The sequence below is a fragment of the Tiliqua scincoides genome, chromosome 6 (genome assembly GCF_035046505.1).
Source record: "Tiliqua scincoides isolate rTilSci1 chromosome 6, rTilSci1.hap2, whole genome shotgun sequence".
Lineage (NCBI taxonomy): Eukaryota > Metazoa > Chordata > Lepidosauria > Squamata > Scincidae > Tiliqua > Tiliqua scincoides.
The window spans coordinates 7,276,238-7,290,444 of NC_089826.1; the positions used below are offsets into that span (position 1 = coordinate 7,276,238).

Sequence of the window (14,207 nt, forward strand, 5' to 3'; positions counted from 1 at the left end):
CTGCAGTGATTGCAAACAATGTTTATTTGCTCTTAGTTCCCCAATTTCATAACCACAACATCCAGTGGCAGCTGCCTTTTTAAGCTGCAATGCATGCAGAATGACAGACAGCAACTAAAACTGTTGGCCTGGTCCCAACCTCCTTTACCCCACTCAAGGTACCCCACTCAAGCCAGTGTTTCCAAGGGCATAATGCTCATTTGAAAAACCTGAAATCTGCAACACAGGCACAACAGTTAAAGGACAATGGTTAGGTTGGAAAATCATGAAGACCCAGGATACATGCTTGCAATGGCACTGAACTCAGACACTTTTGTATTTATTTCAAAGTTTCCAACATGATCACACAAGCACTGACAATCAGTACAAACATCACAAAATCTTTGGCTGCTAGAATGGCCGTGAAGATTCCAACTTTAAAATACTAAAAGAAATACAAAATCTTATTTAAAAGATGGACACACCATGTGTTTCATTCTTTGTCCCCCACGGCAGGGGGACGGGACGACTTAGTGGCAAAAACCCTCCAACTCACCATTTAATTCAGTTACCCAATAGTTTCCATTTCTACTACTCTAAGTAGCTACAAAATTAATGAGAGGGTATCCCCACCAGAGACAGGTGGGATACTGGTATTAAAAATATGTTCGTCCACTTTGCCCTTTCGTCAAACAACCAGTGGAAAAGGAAACGTATTAAATTTTGTAAAAAGCATACCTTAGATAAACTCATAATGACTATTCTGCAATATGCAAACATCAATAAGTGCAAAGCAGGTTGTAGGGAAGTACACATGCTAATAAATATACAACTTTTTGCAAAGCAAACTCAGCCTCCTGACCAGCAAACTGCCACAGTTTCTTGACTGCCAACTTTGCACATTACATATTCAGCTACAACAGATTGTCATTTCATTAATGAGAAATGACAGTAGAGGCTGTTACACAATCATGTTTTGGGACAATTCAGAAGCTTCCAACAATGAAGAGTGTCACTAAATGGGACCCCCTAAGAAAGACTTCATTTAAAATGTATGTATATGTGCATGTGTGCTTTAGGATGGTTATCCTAAACCAGCAAATACTTGCCCCTCTGGTTTTCTCTGCATGGTCTTGGCTTAAACAGAGAGGAAAAATATACTGAGTTTTCAGGTCAGCAAGAAGCAATCATGTATGGCTGATTCTCTTCATTTGGTAGAACAAGATAAGTGCTTACAGTTACAGAAGCTAAATCTTAGAAAACCTGCTGGGGTGAAATACCTTATCTCTGGTTTAATTTCCATCTAGCCATAATGGTCTTTTTTTGGGGGGGGGGGGGGGCTTGTGTGTGACTTAAAAAAATCCAGCACCCTTACATAAACAGTCTGCTGTGTAAGAAGTGTAGGCCCAACATCCCCCTTCACAGACACATATCAGTGCACCCTGTATGGTAGAAATTCCCTCCCCACAGTGTGATCCCAGATCACTGGGGAATGTGGATGTTCCAAGCAAGTTCTAGGAACGTGTGTGGAGAAGGTCCTGAAATTCCAGCTCCAGTTTCCCATAAAGTGGTTCTAGAAAGTTAACTGTTTTACTGAATTGCACCAATAGCACTACAGACTAGGAATGTGTAATGTATTTCACTCAGACACCTAAACCGAGGGTAGAGATTTCCCCAAGCACTACAGTCTCTTCATCTAAGCGATATTATAAAACCAACACAATAGTCAACAAAGCAACAAAGTTGTCCCTTGTCCGTGGAGACCTTAAGCAGAAGTGATAAACAGATATGCATGTTGGGGATATGCACGTTGAGGAATGCTTGGATTCAGTGCACTTTCCAGAATGGCTATAGAGTACTCAAAAATTCTTTGACCTGAAATAAAAAGAGAGAGAACATGCACAATATCAGCTGGGCAAGATTAAAACAGATTATTAAATGTAATTCTACAAAACATCTCCAACAGAATATACTAAAAGAACTTGTCATAAGCATTGAAGGTGAACCAGAATGCAGCCTTCTATGTGTGGGGCACAAGTTCATAACTGTGGCCAGCAGGGTCACCAGAAATTTCATTCTAGTGACCAGTAACAAAGCTCCCAATATAACTGGCCACAGGAACAGCATACTTAAGCAGGATGTTGACTTACTTGGTAACCACTCTACATATGCCCTGCTTTGCACGTGTGAAATTCTGCCTGCCCCACTGAAGCAATTAAAGAATGTCCATTCAAGAGTTCTACGGCTACATGAACACAAGATTTGACCGTTAAGTGTCGTCACCTCAAAATTTAAAGTGTTTTGTACTTTCTGCAAGCTTTACCTTTTCAATCATGTTTTCATGCTTGTCTTTGTTGCTTTTGAACTCTTCATTTACATCCAGTGTTAGGACAGGTACCTCTTGGAGGTATTCAAAATCAGTTCTGTAAAAGAAAACTGAACACTGAGCCTGGAAACATGGAGAGGGCAAGGAGTACTTATTACAAAACCATAATGACCTACTGGGACTTAACAACTGGATTTCTAACAAAGACAGCTGCCCAGGTTAAGAATCCTTTACAGCCAAAGAAACTAGAATCTCAGGGATTCATAAAAATAATTCTAAAATTATGTTCTACGTCTATATTTTTAGAATTGCTAGTAATATCCAGTGATTTAAAAACTTCAATCTACAGATCAAAACGGCTCTAATCCAGCATGGTGCTGAAAATGTAAGCTTCAAAATTTGGATGTAGGCAAATGAAAGTCACCCTGCATTTGAAAGCAGAAGTACCAGCTGTTTTATGTAGCAGAAGTAGAAACTTTTTAAGTCAGAGAAGTGTGTGCCTTATCAGAAACTTCATGAGAACACTGGCAGGCAGGAGAAACACCTTAAGGAGAAACCGACCATTAAGAGAAAATTACCGTAACGTCCTATGTTGGAGCCAACTTTCATGTTTGTAGTGAAGCTTTTCTAGATATTCGATGGGAATGGCTTGTTCTTCGTCCCTGCCACGAACATAAATCCTATCCAAGCATTTCTAGAAATAAGAACACCCAGCAAGACTGAAGTACTCAAATAGAACATAAAAGCCTTATTAAGCTGCTTTAGCAAATGTCAAGAAGCCCTGAGCCGAGATGCAGCATGAGATGCTAAAAAGACAAAATAAAAAATACACGCTACATTCCCCAAAACAGGAGTCTGCATTATCATATACCCTGAAACTGTGTGTACTGTGTACAGGAGGAGAACACTTTTTATTACTTCCCAAATTTTTATCTTACTCTTTCCTTCAGATAAGCTCAGAATGGTGTTGAAAGTTCTGCCTTGCCCATTTTGTCCTCATAACCACTCTGTGAGACAGATTAGGCTGAAAGAGTATTATTGGTCCAAGACCATTCATAGAGTTCCACAGTCAAGTGGGGATTTGAAACCCAGACTCCCTAGACCCAGCTCAAGACTCCAACCATTACATCATCTAGTTACGGAATGTACATAAGACCACAAATCAATCTTTAGTCCCTCTGAATTTATAAGGGGAGAAGTTCAACATTCCATGCTGCTCCTTGTGGACCTTACATAAACAAACCTGCTTGGGTGACAAATCTGCTCATAGTTTTAGAACCAAAGAGCCTCCCAATCAATGAATTTGGTGGATGTCCACAAATTCGTAAACTACAGGCTAAAAAACTATTTCACACTCCAGCTTTCAGATCAGACTTATTAAACTTACCTGCATAGCCCAACTTTTTGGGACACCCTCAGAACATCAGCAGCAAGAGACCAGCACCATTACTAAGGTCCTTTCTTTTTCTTTCCCACCTCTTATCTTATGTAGACTAGAAGCCAGAACACTTCAGTCCCTTCAACTGAGTTAGGTAAAATCATAATGGAAGGTACCGTGGAACAAGGAAATGTTAAAGTTTATGTGTTATCCCCACGCTGTTGACACTAAAGTAAAATGACCAGCCTGAAAGATTTTGAGTTGAATGGCCTGAAATGTTGCACCATACCAGTAACACAGGCCAACACACATTTTGCACCAATGTTACACCAATGTTATACCACAACACAATGTTACACCAATTCCTCATGAGGAAGCTGCCTGAACCATTCACTAAAGAGGCTATGCCGTGTCTCCAAAACTAGACATGATAGGGCAAGATGGATGCCATTTTTGGAATCAGCACCCCAAATTCATATCAAAACACCATAAAGTTTGGGGAAAATTTTTCTGACCCTCAATTTTGTAGGCCTGTGTAATCATAGTTCAGATTGTAGTCACGCTTTTAAAAACAAAACAAAAACAACATTCAGCCCAGTATTTGCTGAAAGCAGAAAGGAACCAACTTTAACATATATGCCTGTGTCTAATCTTCTCCATCACTCAGTACAATCAAAGTTCTCGAAAGCAGCCACACAGATATGGGAGGAACACGCAACGGGAAAGGCACAGCCCCAAGCCTAAAACAAACGAAACCCTGCCAATTTCTTTCTAGGACATGCAGAAAAATGAGACATGTTAATCCTGGGAAAAGAAGTGACCAGGCGGTCACATAGAGATTCTCAACTTTCATTTTTCTTGCTTTCTCATTTTGTTGGTTCAAAACAATTAACCAGTTAATAAACTGGTTAATTAACAATTTAACTATTGTTTCTGCATCACCCTAGCCAAATAAAAATACTGGTTTTTTTTACAAAAGCCTGAAGTTTAAATGTGTATTGCCAACAGATCAAAGATATTGTGAGCCACCCCATGTTTTAATTCTCTGAGCTTCTTGAGGAAGTGGGAGATAATGGCTGAAAAACATTTGTAGATGTTTAGAATTCATATCACAGCAAGTGATGTGAAGTCAATAAGCTGATATGCTTTATTTTCCGTCACGGCCATCAACTTTCATTTCTTACCTCAGGGGTTGCTCGGAGATAAATAATGCCATTCAGTTCAAGACTTGATCCAAACTGCTGATTCATCCAGTTGTGCCAGTCTTGATAAATAGTCCACTCCGTTTCATTCATACAGTCAGATTCATATAAATTAGATGCAAAAATGTACCTACCAAAAAAACAAGGAATTCAAGTTCAATATCATTCTGTACCCTTCCTGAAACATATACATATTCAGCAGGACTGGAAAGGATGGTGAGAGAAGAGAATAATTGATTATGATTACTGTTTTACTGTTTGATAGTATCTAATTTGTTGGGAACCACCATGGATCCTGTGGGAGAAGCGTGGTATAGAAGCACTTAAAAATATTACACACACAACACTTAGGGTTGGTCACAGAACTAAACAGCTTACCTGTTGAATTGAAAAGCATCTTGAGTACTGGAATAACAGAAGGGTAGATTAGGAAAAGCAGCAATTTAAAGATATTAAATTTTGCGAGCTAAAGTTGGTGGGAGGAGGTAGTTCAGCAGATGCCCAACAGTAAAGGAATGACTAAAGTCCAGAAAGGGAAAGCATTTTCAAGGCAGAAAACAGCGGGATTCTCTCCTAGTGCTGCTTTCTCCTTGAAAGCATATTTGTGGACTCACCTTGACCAATGTGTAAGGAAGCAGGGCAGCATCACAATTGGGAAGAGGGGACAAATTTTAGCTAGAGAGAACCCAGCGCTCAGGGATAAAGGAAGTGCCATTTTTGCTACAAGACCTTTATGTTTGGAAGGTGACTGGGATAAAATTGTTAGTAAATAAACTACAATTTCTCTCTTAGGTTAGTGCTTTTTTTATGGTCTATGATACACAACCATCTTATTCCTAATTAGCTTATAAATTGCACCTCCCAGAAGAGCAGTTATACCTACAAAGGTTAGCTATTACTCACTGATGTACTTTTCTGCTTCTCCAAAGCAATAATGGTCAGCAGCTCCCAGATTCTACCATAATGGCTTAAAAGAACCCTAGATACATACGTAGATACAAATATATCAGCCTATGCTACACTCAGCAGAGCAACAGAACTGTTCTGCACGAACTGAGACTGAAGACATCAGTGTGGTAAATAAAGACACATCTGCTTCAATTCATACCAACTTCTGAAAAGATATATCATTCTCTCAAGTAGCCCTTTTCAGTATCAAGAACTCAGTTCAGCAACACTGAAATGGACATAACAAGCAAACGTGTAGAGGAAAGAATGCGCAAAACATTCATACCTGTCACTGTAAACAGATCTTTCAAAGAAGACAACAGGGTCTTCAGCCTCTTTGAGCTTCCCATCAAGAGATTTGAGTTGGGCCCGAATTCTGCTCAGACAGGCATAGGTCTGGAAAGTGAAGGACCACCTCTCAGGCTTTTCATACATCATCTGGAGCAAATTGCCACCACTCTTCTGTGAGGTTGTCAGCTCCTGTTTACAAAAAAACAAGCAAGACACACTTTGTTAAAGGCACCTTTATTTACAACGACTGCAACCTGTAAATTTTCCAAGATTGTTCCAATATCTGAACAGAGTTGCTTCGTTAGCTGCATTTCAGTGTGCCAAATGCTCTGACAACAGTGAAACCACAAAGGCAGAAAATCTGCTTTGTGGAAGCAATGGATATTTACTACCCACCTACTTACCACCTTGCCAGTATATACATCCTCATACATGTATGAATACTAATTAGAAATTCTGCCAAAGATGCAAAATAGTATATTTACTAAAATGTATATGCAGAAAGACCTTTAGGAAGAAAGACTTGCACAGCAGTCAGCCCAGTAAAGGAATATTGGATACTATATCTGTTGACAACATTTAGGCAGAAGTTGGCTACTTCTAGAATCTTTCTTCACTATGAGTTGACACATACACTTCTGAACAATGTTCTGACATGAATGAGTCCCAGATTCATATGCTTCCCCCACCTTGTGCACTTGATTCACTAATTTCCAAGTTCTCCGCAAACCACAGTTTGCTGTTATTTCTGAAATGGAGAACTATGGTTTACACCTGCATTCCAAACCAGAACTGGAAACCACATTCAAATTATGATTTGGTGTTATATGTGAACTGAATCTTTCTGTTTAAGTCAAGAGTGAAACCTTGGAGCATTTCAAAGCTCTCTGTAGGATTTTCTTGTAATCCTCCCCAAAACAAGTACACACTCTCCTACACACACACACTGGAAATATACCACCGAAAATTTCTCTCTCTGCATTGGACACAGATGCCCCACCTAGAAAGGGACAGAGAAGGCCCTACTCTAGCAATATTTTCTTCAAGGATACAGAAACAAGAATACATAAACAGTACATATATTTGCTCCTCTCGCATTACATTCACAGAGGAAGGGAAATGAGGGAAATGACATCAATATAAAATGTGTTAGAGCAGGGGTGCTCACACTTTTTTGGCTCGAGAGCTACTTTGAAACCCAGCAAGGCCTGGAGATCTACCAGAGTTTTTTTTACAATGTTCGCGCCATCATAACATTTATGTGTACAATGTATGTTGGTGTACCTTGAGCCCCACTGAGTATAACAGGACTTACTCCTGACTAGACATGCCTAGGATTAGGCTGTGAGGCTGCAATCCTAGCCACTTACCTGGGAGTAAGCCTCATTGAGTACAATGGGCCTTACTCCCGGCGTTTCCTCCCAGAGGCACCTGAAGGGGGGGGGTCGGCACTCCGCAATCTACTCATTTTGCCTCGCGATCTACCGGTAGATTGCCTATTGAGCACCCCTGTGTTAGAGAATACTAGCAATAAAGTGCAACAATTAAAGAGTAAAAAGACTTAAAATATCCCAGAAAGTTGGCTTAACTGAAATACTTTCAGCCTAAGAAGTTTTAAAAACAAACACACACATAACTGGTCTTCAGGAGACTTCCCCTCAAGGAGCTAACAATCTAACTGAACAGAGATTGCCAAACTGTTGAGTGCACCTCTTTTAATCCTTCAGTTTGAGAATTCCAATTCAAGTTCAGTGGACCTCACCCATGCCATCTGTTGCGTTTGAGGCAATTCAGTAACAGCTGTTGGCCCAATGCCTGAAAGCAGTTGGCAACATGTCCTCTAAGTACACAAAAGAGAAAAAAACCCAATACTGATACTTAGGGTTTTGTTTTTTTTAACCACAGGCCAGCCACCTTGAGCACAAGAAAGCTGAATAATAAATGTTTCTGATGAGATGAAGGGGAGGAAGAATCGTATTTCTGCCTGAAGAAGTTAAGCTTTACCTTCTCATTCCATGAGACTTCAATATTGTTGAACTTGAATAAAAAGTCACTGTATGCTTTATAAACCAGTACAGGAAATATAATCGCAAATATATTTATAAATCACTTATAAATTATAAATGATTTATAAATAATTATAAATTATAAATTAATTTATATATTATAAATAATATATTTATAAATCACTATAATCCCAAAATTAAATATTGTGGGCAATTGCTACATGACAACAGTGAAGTGGTAGCGTTCATTCCAAAACAGAATGAACCAATTATAGATTAGACCAATGTTTCTGAAACTGTATTCCTAGGACCCCTGGGGCTCCCTGAGACACCTTTAGGGGTTCACAAGTATACCAACTGCTCAGTACTGCACCATTCCACACTTGCACTGGCACTCTGGGGCTCCTCGATACTTCCCACATATGAAGGCCCCATAGCCCTGCTTTTCTCCCTCAGACTGGCATGATAGGTACTGCAAACAGGAAGTGCTTTGCGATTGCTCTGTCTGAAGATTCTAAACAATGAGGAGCCCTGTGGAGGGCTGCGCAGGGCTCCTCGCACCTCCTGGAGTCTGCTGCAGTCCTAACTCGGTGGAAAGTGGAAGCATCCCCCCCTCGCCTCTCCCCTTCACACAGTGGGGGAGCAGGCAGCACGTCACCCCCCCAGCTGCTGTGTGATGTGTCTGAAATAGCTCTGACCCTCAGTGACCTCAGAGATAAGTTGAGGAGGTGATTTATTGGAAGAAATTTCTCTCCTTATAGGCGAGTATCTATGGTAGCTTGCCTCACCACTCAACCCATTAATAATGTTATTACTAAACTAAATAATAACAACCTTTACTTTGCACTGCAGGAATTGAATGTTAGTGACCTCAAAATAGAGCTTCTTTCAATTGCTGCATTAGATTCATCAGATACGGGGATTTCAAAACCTGAAGCTGTACAAAAATTGAAAACAGTTTAAGCTTTTGGGATAGGGTGTTTTGAACAATCTAACAGAGAGGTCACTGAGACCCAGGATGGTGCAGTAGTTCTGGTGTTGGACTAATCCTAGAAGATTCAGGTTCTAATCCCTGCCCAGCCAATAAGTTTCCTGGGTAACCTTGGGCCAGTCACCATCTCTCGGCCTCACCTGCCTCATAGGAATGTTGTGAGGACAAAAGGAGGGGAGGAACCATGTACACCACCCTGAGCTCCTCAGAGGCAAGGCAGTATAAAAATATGAAAAACAAACAAAACAACTGTAACACTAAGATGTAACAGTTCGTCTTTTCACCCCATTGCACCTGAGCCTTGCATCCCAAGGGGTCCATTTCCTCCTTTCTTTGATCATATAAAAATCACATTTCCTCATACCTCACAATCATCTTGGCAATTCTGAACATTGCACCATCTTGCTACAGGCTCTGGAACAACTTCCCACTCCTCTCTGGCTTGCTTGAGAATATTCACAAAGGTAGACTTCCCTGCAGCTGTGAAGGGGAGAAATCTATTCGTCACACTGTAAAATTCTGGCAGGGATGTTTGCTAGAAATTGCTAAGGGACAGTTTGAGAGAAGGTTATACTGATGGGACAACAGCTGCAATTAAATATACACTTCTAATTAAGAAATAAGAAAAAGGTTACTAAACAAATGTCTGTTTTATCTGCAATATTTACAGTCGACTTTTCAATTTAAAATAAAATTTCCAATGCAGATAGTAAGCGTCCCAATACTATTCTGCAGCTTCTTCCCAAAATATTATGACCATGATTGTACAAACTGAGAAAAGCAACATTAAGTACACTGTACTTTGTTTTAAAATAACACTGCCCACTGGCTTCTTTTTAACTTAATTATTGTACAGCACATAGGTAACACTACCCCAGTTTCACACCTATGAGCCTGCCTCTCCCATGTCTTTACTTTAGCTCACCATTGTAAAGTCATTGCAGGAACAGACATGCCCAAGTCTATAATTCACTTGACAAACAGGAAATGCTGCATTAGCATTTATAATAATAACTATAGGTTTCTTTCTGAAGATACAGAAGGCCAAAAAGAGACAGGAAAGTGAAGAGCACCCATGTGTGAATGCAACAAGGGAGGGCAAGGCTCAAAAAACTATAGCACATCCCTGCAAAGCAGATCAATGACTCTGGCAGCTATTTTAATAATAAGCAAATAACAGAATCTTAATAAACTTTAAAATAAATATTTAAAAATGTATTATATTTCTTCAAGTTTAGCTTTAAGGGCAAATATGGCGTCATTTCAGACACATATTCCCCCCACATCTTAAAGAGCACACCCCAAGCTACTGCATCAGTCTTTTCCTCCTGCACTTTATATTCCCTTGCACCCCACGTTATAAACTTGAATACTGCATAATCACTTACAGGGGATTGACACAGACAGCTGAGGCAAGCTGCTACAACTGCAATAGCTATTTCAAAAACCATCTAGTTCTGAGGAAGAGACAGACCAGCCTATCATATAGCCTCTTTTCAGAGCACAATATTTAAAAAATTGGGGCTTTAATACTTTCTTTGCATGTGTACATAAGAAGAGCCCCACTAGATCAGGCCAAAGGCTCATGTGGTCCAGCTTCCTGTATCTCATAGTTGCCCACCAGATCCTCAGGATGAGCACAACAAGAGACCTGCATCCTCTTGCCACTCCCTTGCACCTGGCATTCAGAGATTGGCTACCTCTAAAACCCTGACATTGGATATAGTCATGGCTTGTAACCTGTGAGGGCTTTCATAAATCAGCCCAATACACTTTTAAAGTCATCTGGGCCAGGCGCCACACCACATCCTGTGGCAAGCAGTTTCACAGACTAATTACACACTGGGTAAATTAATATTTATTTTTGTCTGTTCTAATTCTCTCGCCATTCCTTTTATGCAATTGCACTATTAAAACTGGTGCTTCCCATTTCATTTTTTTCTTTTCTTTTCTTAAAGATGAGCAACTATGCCATCCCAGTTCCAACAGAGATTATTCTTGACCCACTTTCTCTCTATGGAACTCCTTGCTGCAGGATGTCGTGATGGTGTCTGGCCTAGCTGCCTTTAAAAGGGGATTGGACAGATTTCTGGAGGAAAAGTCCATCACATCTTTCAAGCCATGATGTGTATGTGCAACCTCCTGATATCAGAAGTAGGCTACCTCAGAAGGCCAAATGCAAGGGAGGGCACCAGGATGCAAGTCTCCTGTTGCCTTGTGTTCTCTGAGGCATCTGGTGGGCCACAGTGAGATACAGGAAGCTGGACTAGATGGCCTTTGGCCAGTCCAGCAGGCTCTTCTGAGGTTCTTATGCATGCAATTAGCCCACGGAACCCCTTGCCACAGGAAGCTGGACTAGATGAGCCCTGCCTGATCCAGCAGGGCTCTGTTCTTATGCATGTAATTAGCCTGTGGAACTCCTTGCCACAGGGAGCTGGACTGAATGGCATGATCCAGCAGGGCTCTCCTTATGTCCTTATGTATGTAACTAATATGTGGAACTCCTTGCCACAGAAAGCTAGATAGGCTGGGCCTTTGGTCTGATCCAGCAGGGCTCTTCTTATGCTCTCATGCATGTATAGCCTGTGGAACTCCTTGCCACAGGGAACAGGACTAGATGAGCCCTCGGCCTGACCCAGCAGCGCCCCCTCAGCCACCCACCTATGTTGCCTTCGATGGCGACCTTCTTGATGCTGCTCCCGGCCCGGCTCCGCTTGGGTGGGGTTGCCATGGAGACCACCGGCGCCGGTCCCTCCAAGGTGACTGCTCGAGACGGCTCCCCTTCCTCCGGCGCGCGCATTCGAAAGTGGCGCGCGACGACGCGAGCGCGGGGTGCAGCGGGATTGGCTGTGGCGCGCGGTGACGCAACGACGGGAGCCACGCCCACCGGCGGCTCCTCCCCCTCCCTCGGTGCCGGCTTCAGTTCCAATCTGATCCTCGCACCTGCATCCGCACTCGACCTTACGGGTGCCCGAGAAGGTCAAACATCCCTCGGAAAAACGCGAATCTCCCAAACGTTGCTTCGGCTTGCGTGAACGGAAAGCCGACGGCAGCGCTCGCCTGAGAGGAGCCGGCGCCGGCTTCAGCGGCAGAGGGGAGCTTAACCGCACATCGCGCTACGGATCGGAAGAGGCAGGGGAAACTTGCAGAGCTGCGAGCGCATCGATTGCTCACTGTGCCTGTGGAATTAATTAGTGCTGCACTCTGCACATGCTCAGGGCACCTCACCCCTCAACACTGTTTTTTTGTAAAGCAAGACAGCAGCACTCTATGATGACAGCTGTTCTCAAACCTTTCTGCACTATCAAACACCCACTTTTTAGAGTGGCATTCTGTGGGGACTCACTGGGAATGACGTCATGAACTTGGAAGTGACGTCACGGCTGGAAGTGACATCATCAGTTCTGGCTTCGAACCTAAGCCACGGTTAGCCAAGTGCCCCATTGCACAGTGTGCTTGTGCTTTTGCTCTGCGTAGTCAGAGCCCAACAATTCCAGCTCGGAAGTCAAAGCAGAACCCAGACTTGGGTACTTCTGCAACCACACAGCCCAGTGTCCCATCTCCCCACCTATTCAGGACAAAACCCCAGGCCTCTGCCCCACCAGGAGTCCACTCTGCCCAGCAGCTCTGTAACCTGGATTTTCAGCGTTGCATTTTCAATGACGGCTGAGCTAGGTGATAAGCAATCTTTCTGAAAAGGGCATGGCTCCTGGCCCACCTAATGGGTCCCAATCCACAGAAACGCTGGACTAGAGTATATGTTTGTTAGGTGCAATCCTAACCCCTTATGTCAGTGCTGGAGAGCACTGACATAAGGGCAATGCAGCTCTGAGGTAAGGAACAAACATTCCCTTACTTTGAGGAGGCCTCCATGAGTGACACCCAACTGCAGGATCCAGCACATGTCCCACTGGCACTGCTAGAAAGCACTGACATAAGGGGTTAGGATTGCGCCCTTAGGCTGTCATCCTATCCACACTTACCTGGGAGTAAGCCCCATTGACTATAATGGAACTTACATGCATAGGGGTGCGCTGCAGAGTTATGCAGAAAGATGGCATCAAAATGCACAAGTAAATAAAGTTCCCCTATATGGAGTCAGGCCACAAAGCTTGGCAGCAGCTCTGGGGTCTTCCCCAGCCCTCCCTGGAGAGGCCTTGGCTTCAGCCAGTACGTGCTGGGCCACAGAGCCACATCCTTCCCTCTGAATCAGCCTGGCCACTAAGGTCAGCTGTTGAAGCCCTTTTGCTGACACTGCCAAGGCAGAGGGTGCTTTTTGTTTGGTTTTGTAAAGCTACACCAGAAAAGGCTCATTACCCCACAATGTCATCAGCACTTCAGAACCTGCAGCTTCAGGATATTGGTAAGACAGGCTGTACACTTGATCCATGAGCAGGCATTTTTTGTTGTTGCCAGTTCTAGGGGATGACAGACTGTTCCATGATTCTTCAAGGCATGGTTTTTGTGCTGGGACCCTGAAATTGGAATGAGAAACCCAGCGTGCCAGGGGCTGCTGAGCTTCCCCTTTTCTGTCCTTTCCCCACTACTTTCCAGCCACAGAGGAAAGGGTAAGTGCTGAACTGCAGCCAGTGGTTCTCCCTGCACGGGTGCTGCGCCCCCCTCCAGCTACGCCACCGCATTCCAGTTCTTCCAGGAGGACAGATTAGGAGTCATTGCTTGTCTTTTCCTTGGCAGGCTGATGCCATCTCCAGGGTACTGACCCAGGTCCTTCTGAGGCCTTCCAGGCCTACCCAAAGTCAGCCAACAGCCTGACACTCAGCACGTGTCTCCAGGCACCTCCAGGCTCCTCCCTTTGCTTGCTCACTGCAGGGAGCAGGAGTCAGGGCCTGGTGGTTTGGCCAGAATCATGCTAAGCAGGCACGGTCCTGGTTGAATTTTGGATGGGAGACCGCAAGCGGATGAAGCTGTCATGACTCAACAGAGCCAAAAGGAGTCGCTGTTGGCAGCTTGGCTGTGGCAACCTCCGATTGGCTGCTTGGGCAGAGAGGGGCGACGCTGTCTCTGAGGTCAGCGGAGAGCTCAATCGGGCTGGCGATTGGCGGAGGCGGCTGTCACAGCCTCCGAT

At 43.3% G+C, this 14,207-nt stretch overlaps 1 protein-coding gene across 3 annotated transcripts; it reads right to left on the reverse strand.

Moving 5' to 3' along the window:
• Positions 1–303: 303 nt before the first annotated feature.
• Positions 304–13,501, reverse strand: DCK (deoxycytidine kinase). Of its 3 annotated transcripts, none has more exons than XM_066632123.1 (7): positions 13,439–13,501; positions 9,486–9,601; positions 6,120–6,313; positions 4,868–5,015; positions 2,884–2,999; positions 2,303–2,402; positions 304–1,854 (listed from the first exon to the last, which is right to left on the reverse strand). In XM_066632123.1, the coding sequence occupies exons 1-7, from the start codon at positions 13,449–13,451 to the stop codon at positions 1,828–1,830; spliced, it is 714 nt and encodes a 237-aa protein (XP_066488220.1). In that variant the 5' UTR covers positions 13,452–13,501; the 3' UTR covers positions 304–1,827. The 3 variants fall into 3 exon arrangements, with proteins under 3 accessions (XP_066488220.1, XP_066488221.1, XP_066488219.1); XM_066632124.1 differs by lacking the exon at positions 13,439–13,501 and adding an exon at positions 11,805–12,215; XM_066632122.1 differs by lacking the exon at positions 13,439–13,501 and adding an exon at positions 11,783–11,991.
• Between the last annotated feature and the right edge of the window lie 706 nt (positions 13,502–14,207).

Coding starts and splice junctions, on each gene's coding strand:
- DCK (XM_066632122.1), bottom strand. CDS start 11,921: ATGCGCGCGCCGGAGGAAGGGGAGCCGTCTCGAGCAGTCACCTTGGAG. Junction 5,016..6,119: donor AGATCTGTTTACAGTGACAG/GTATGAATGTTT, acceptor TTTTTTTGGTAG/GTACATTTTTGCATCTAATT. Junction 3,000..4,867: donor ATCTCCGAGCAACCCCTGAG/GTAAGAAATGAA, acceptor TCTTATTTCTAG/AAATGCTTGGATAGGATTTA.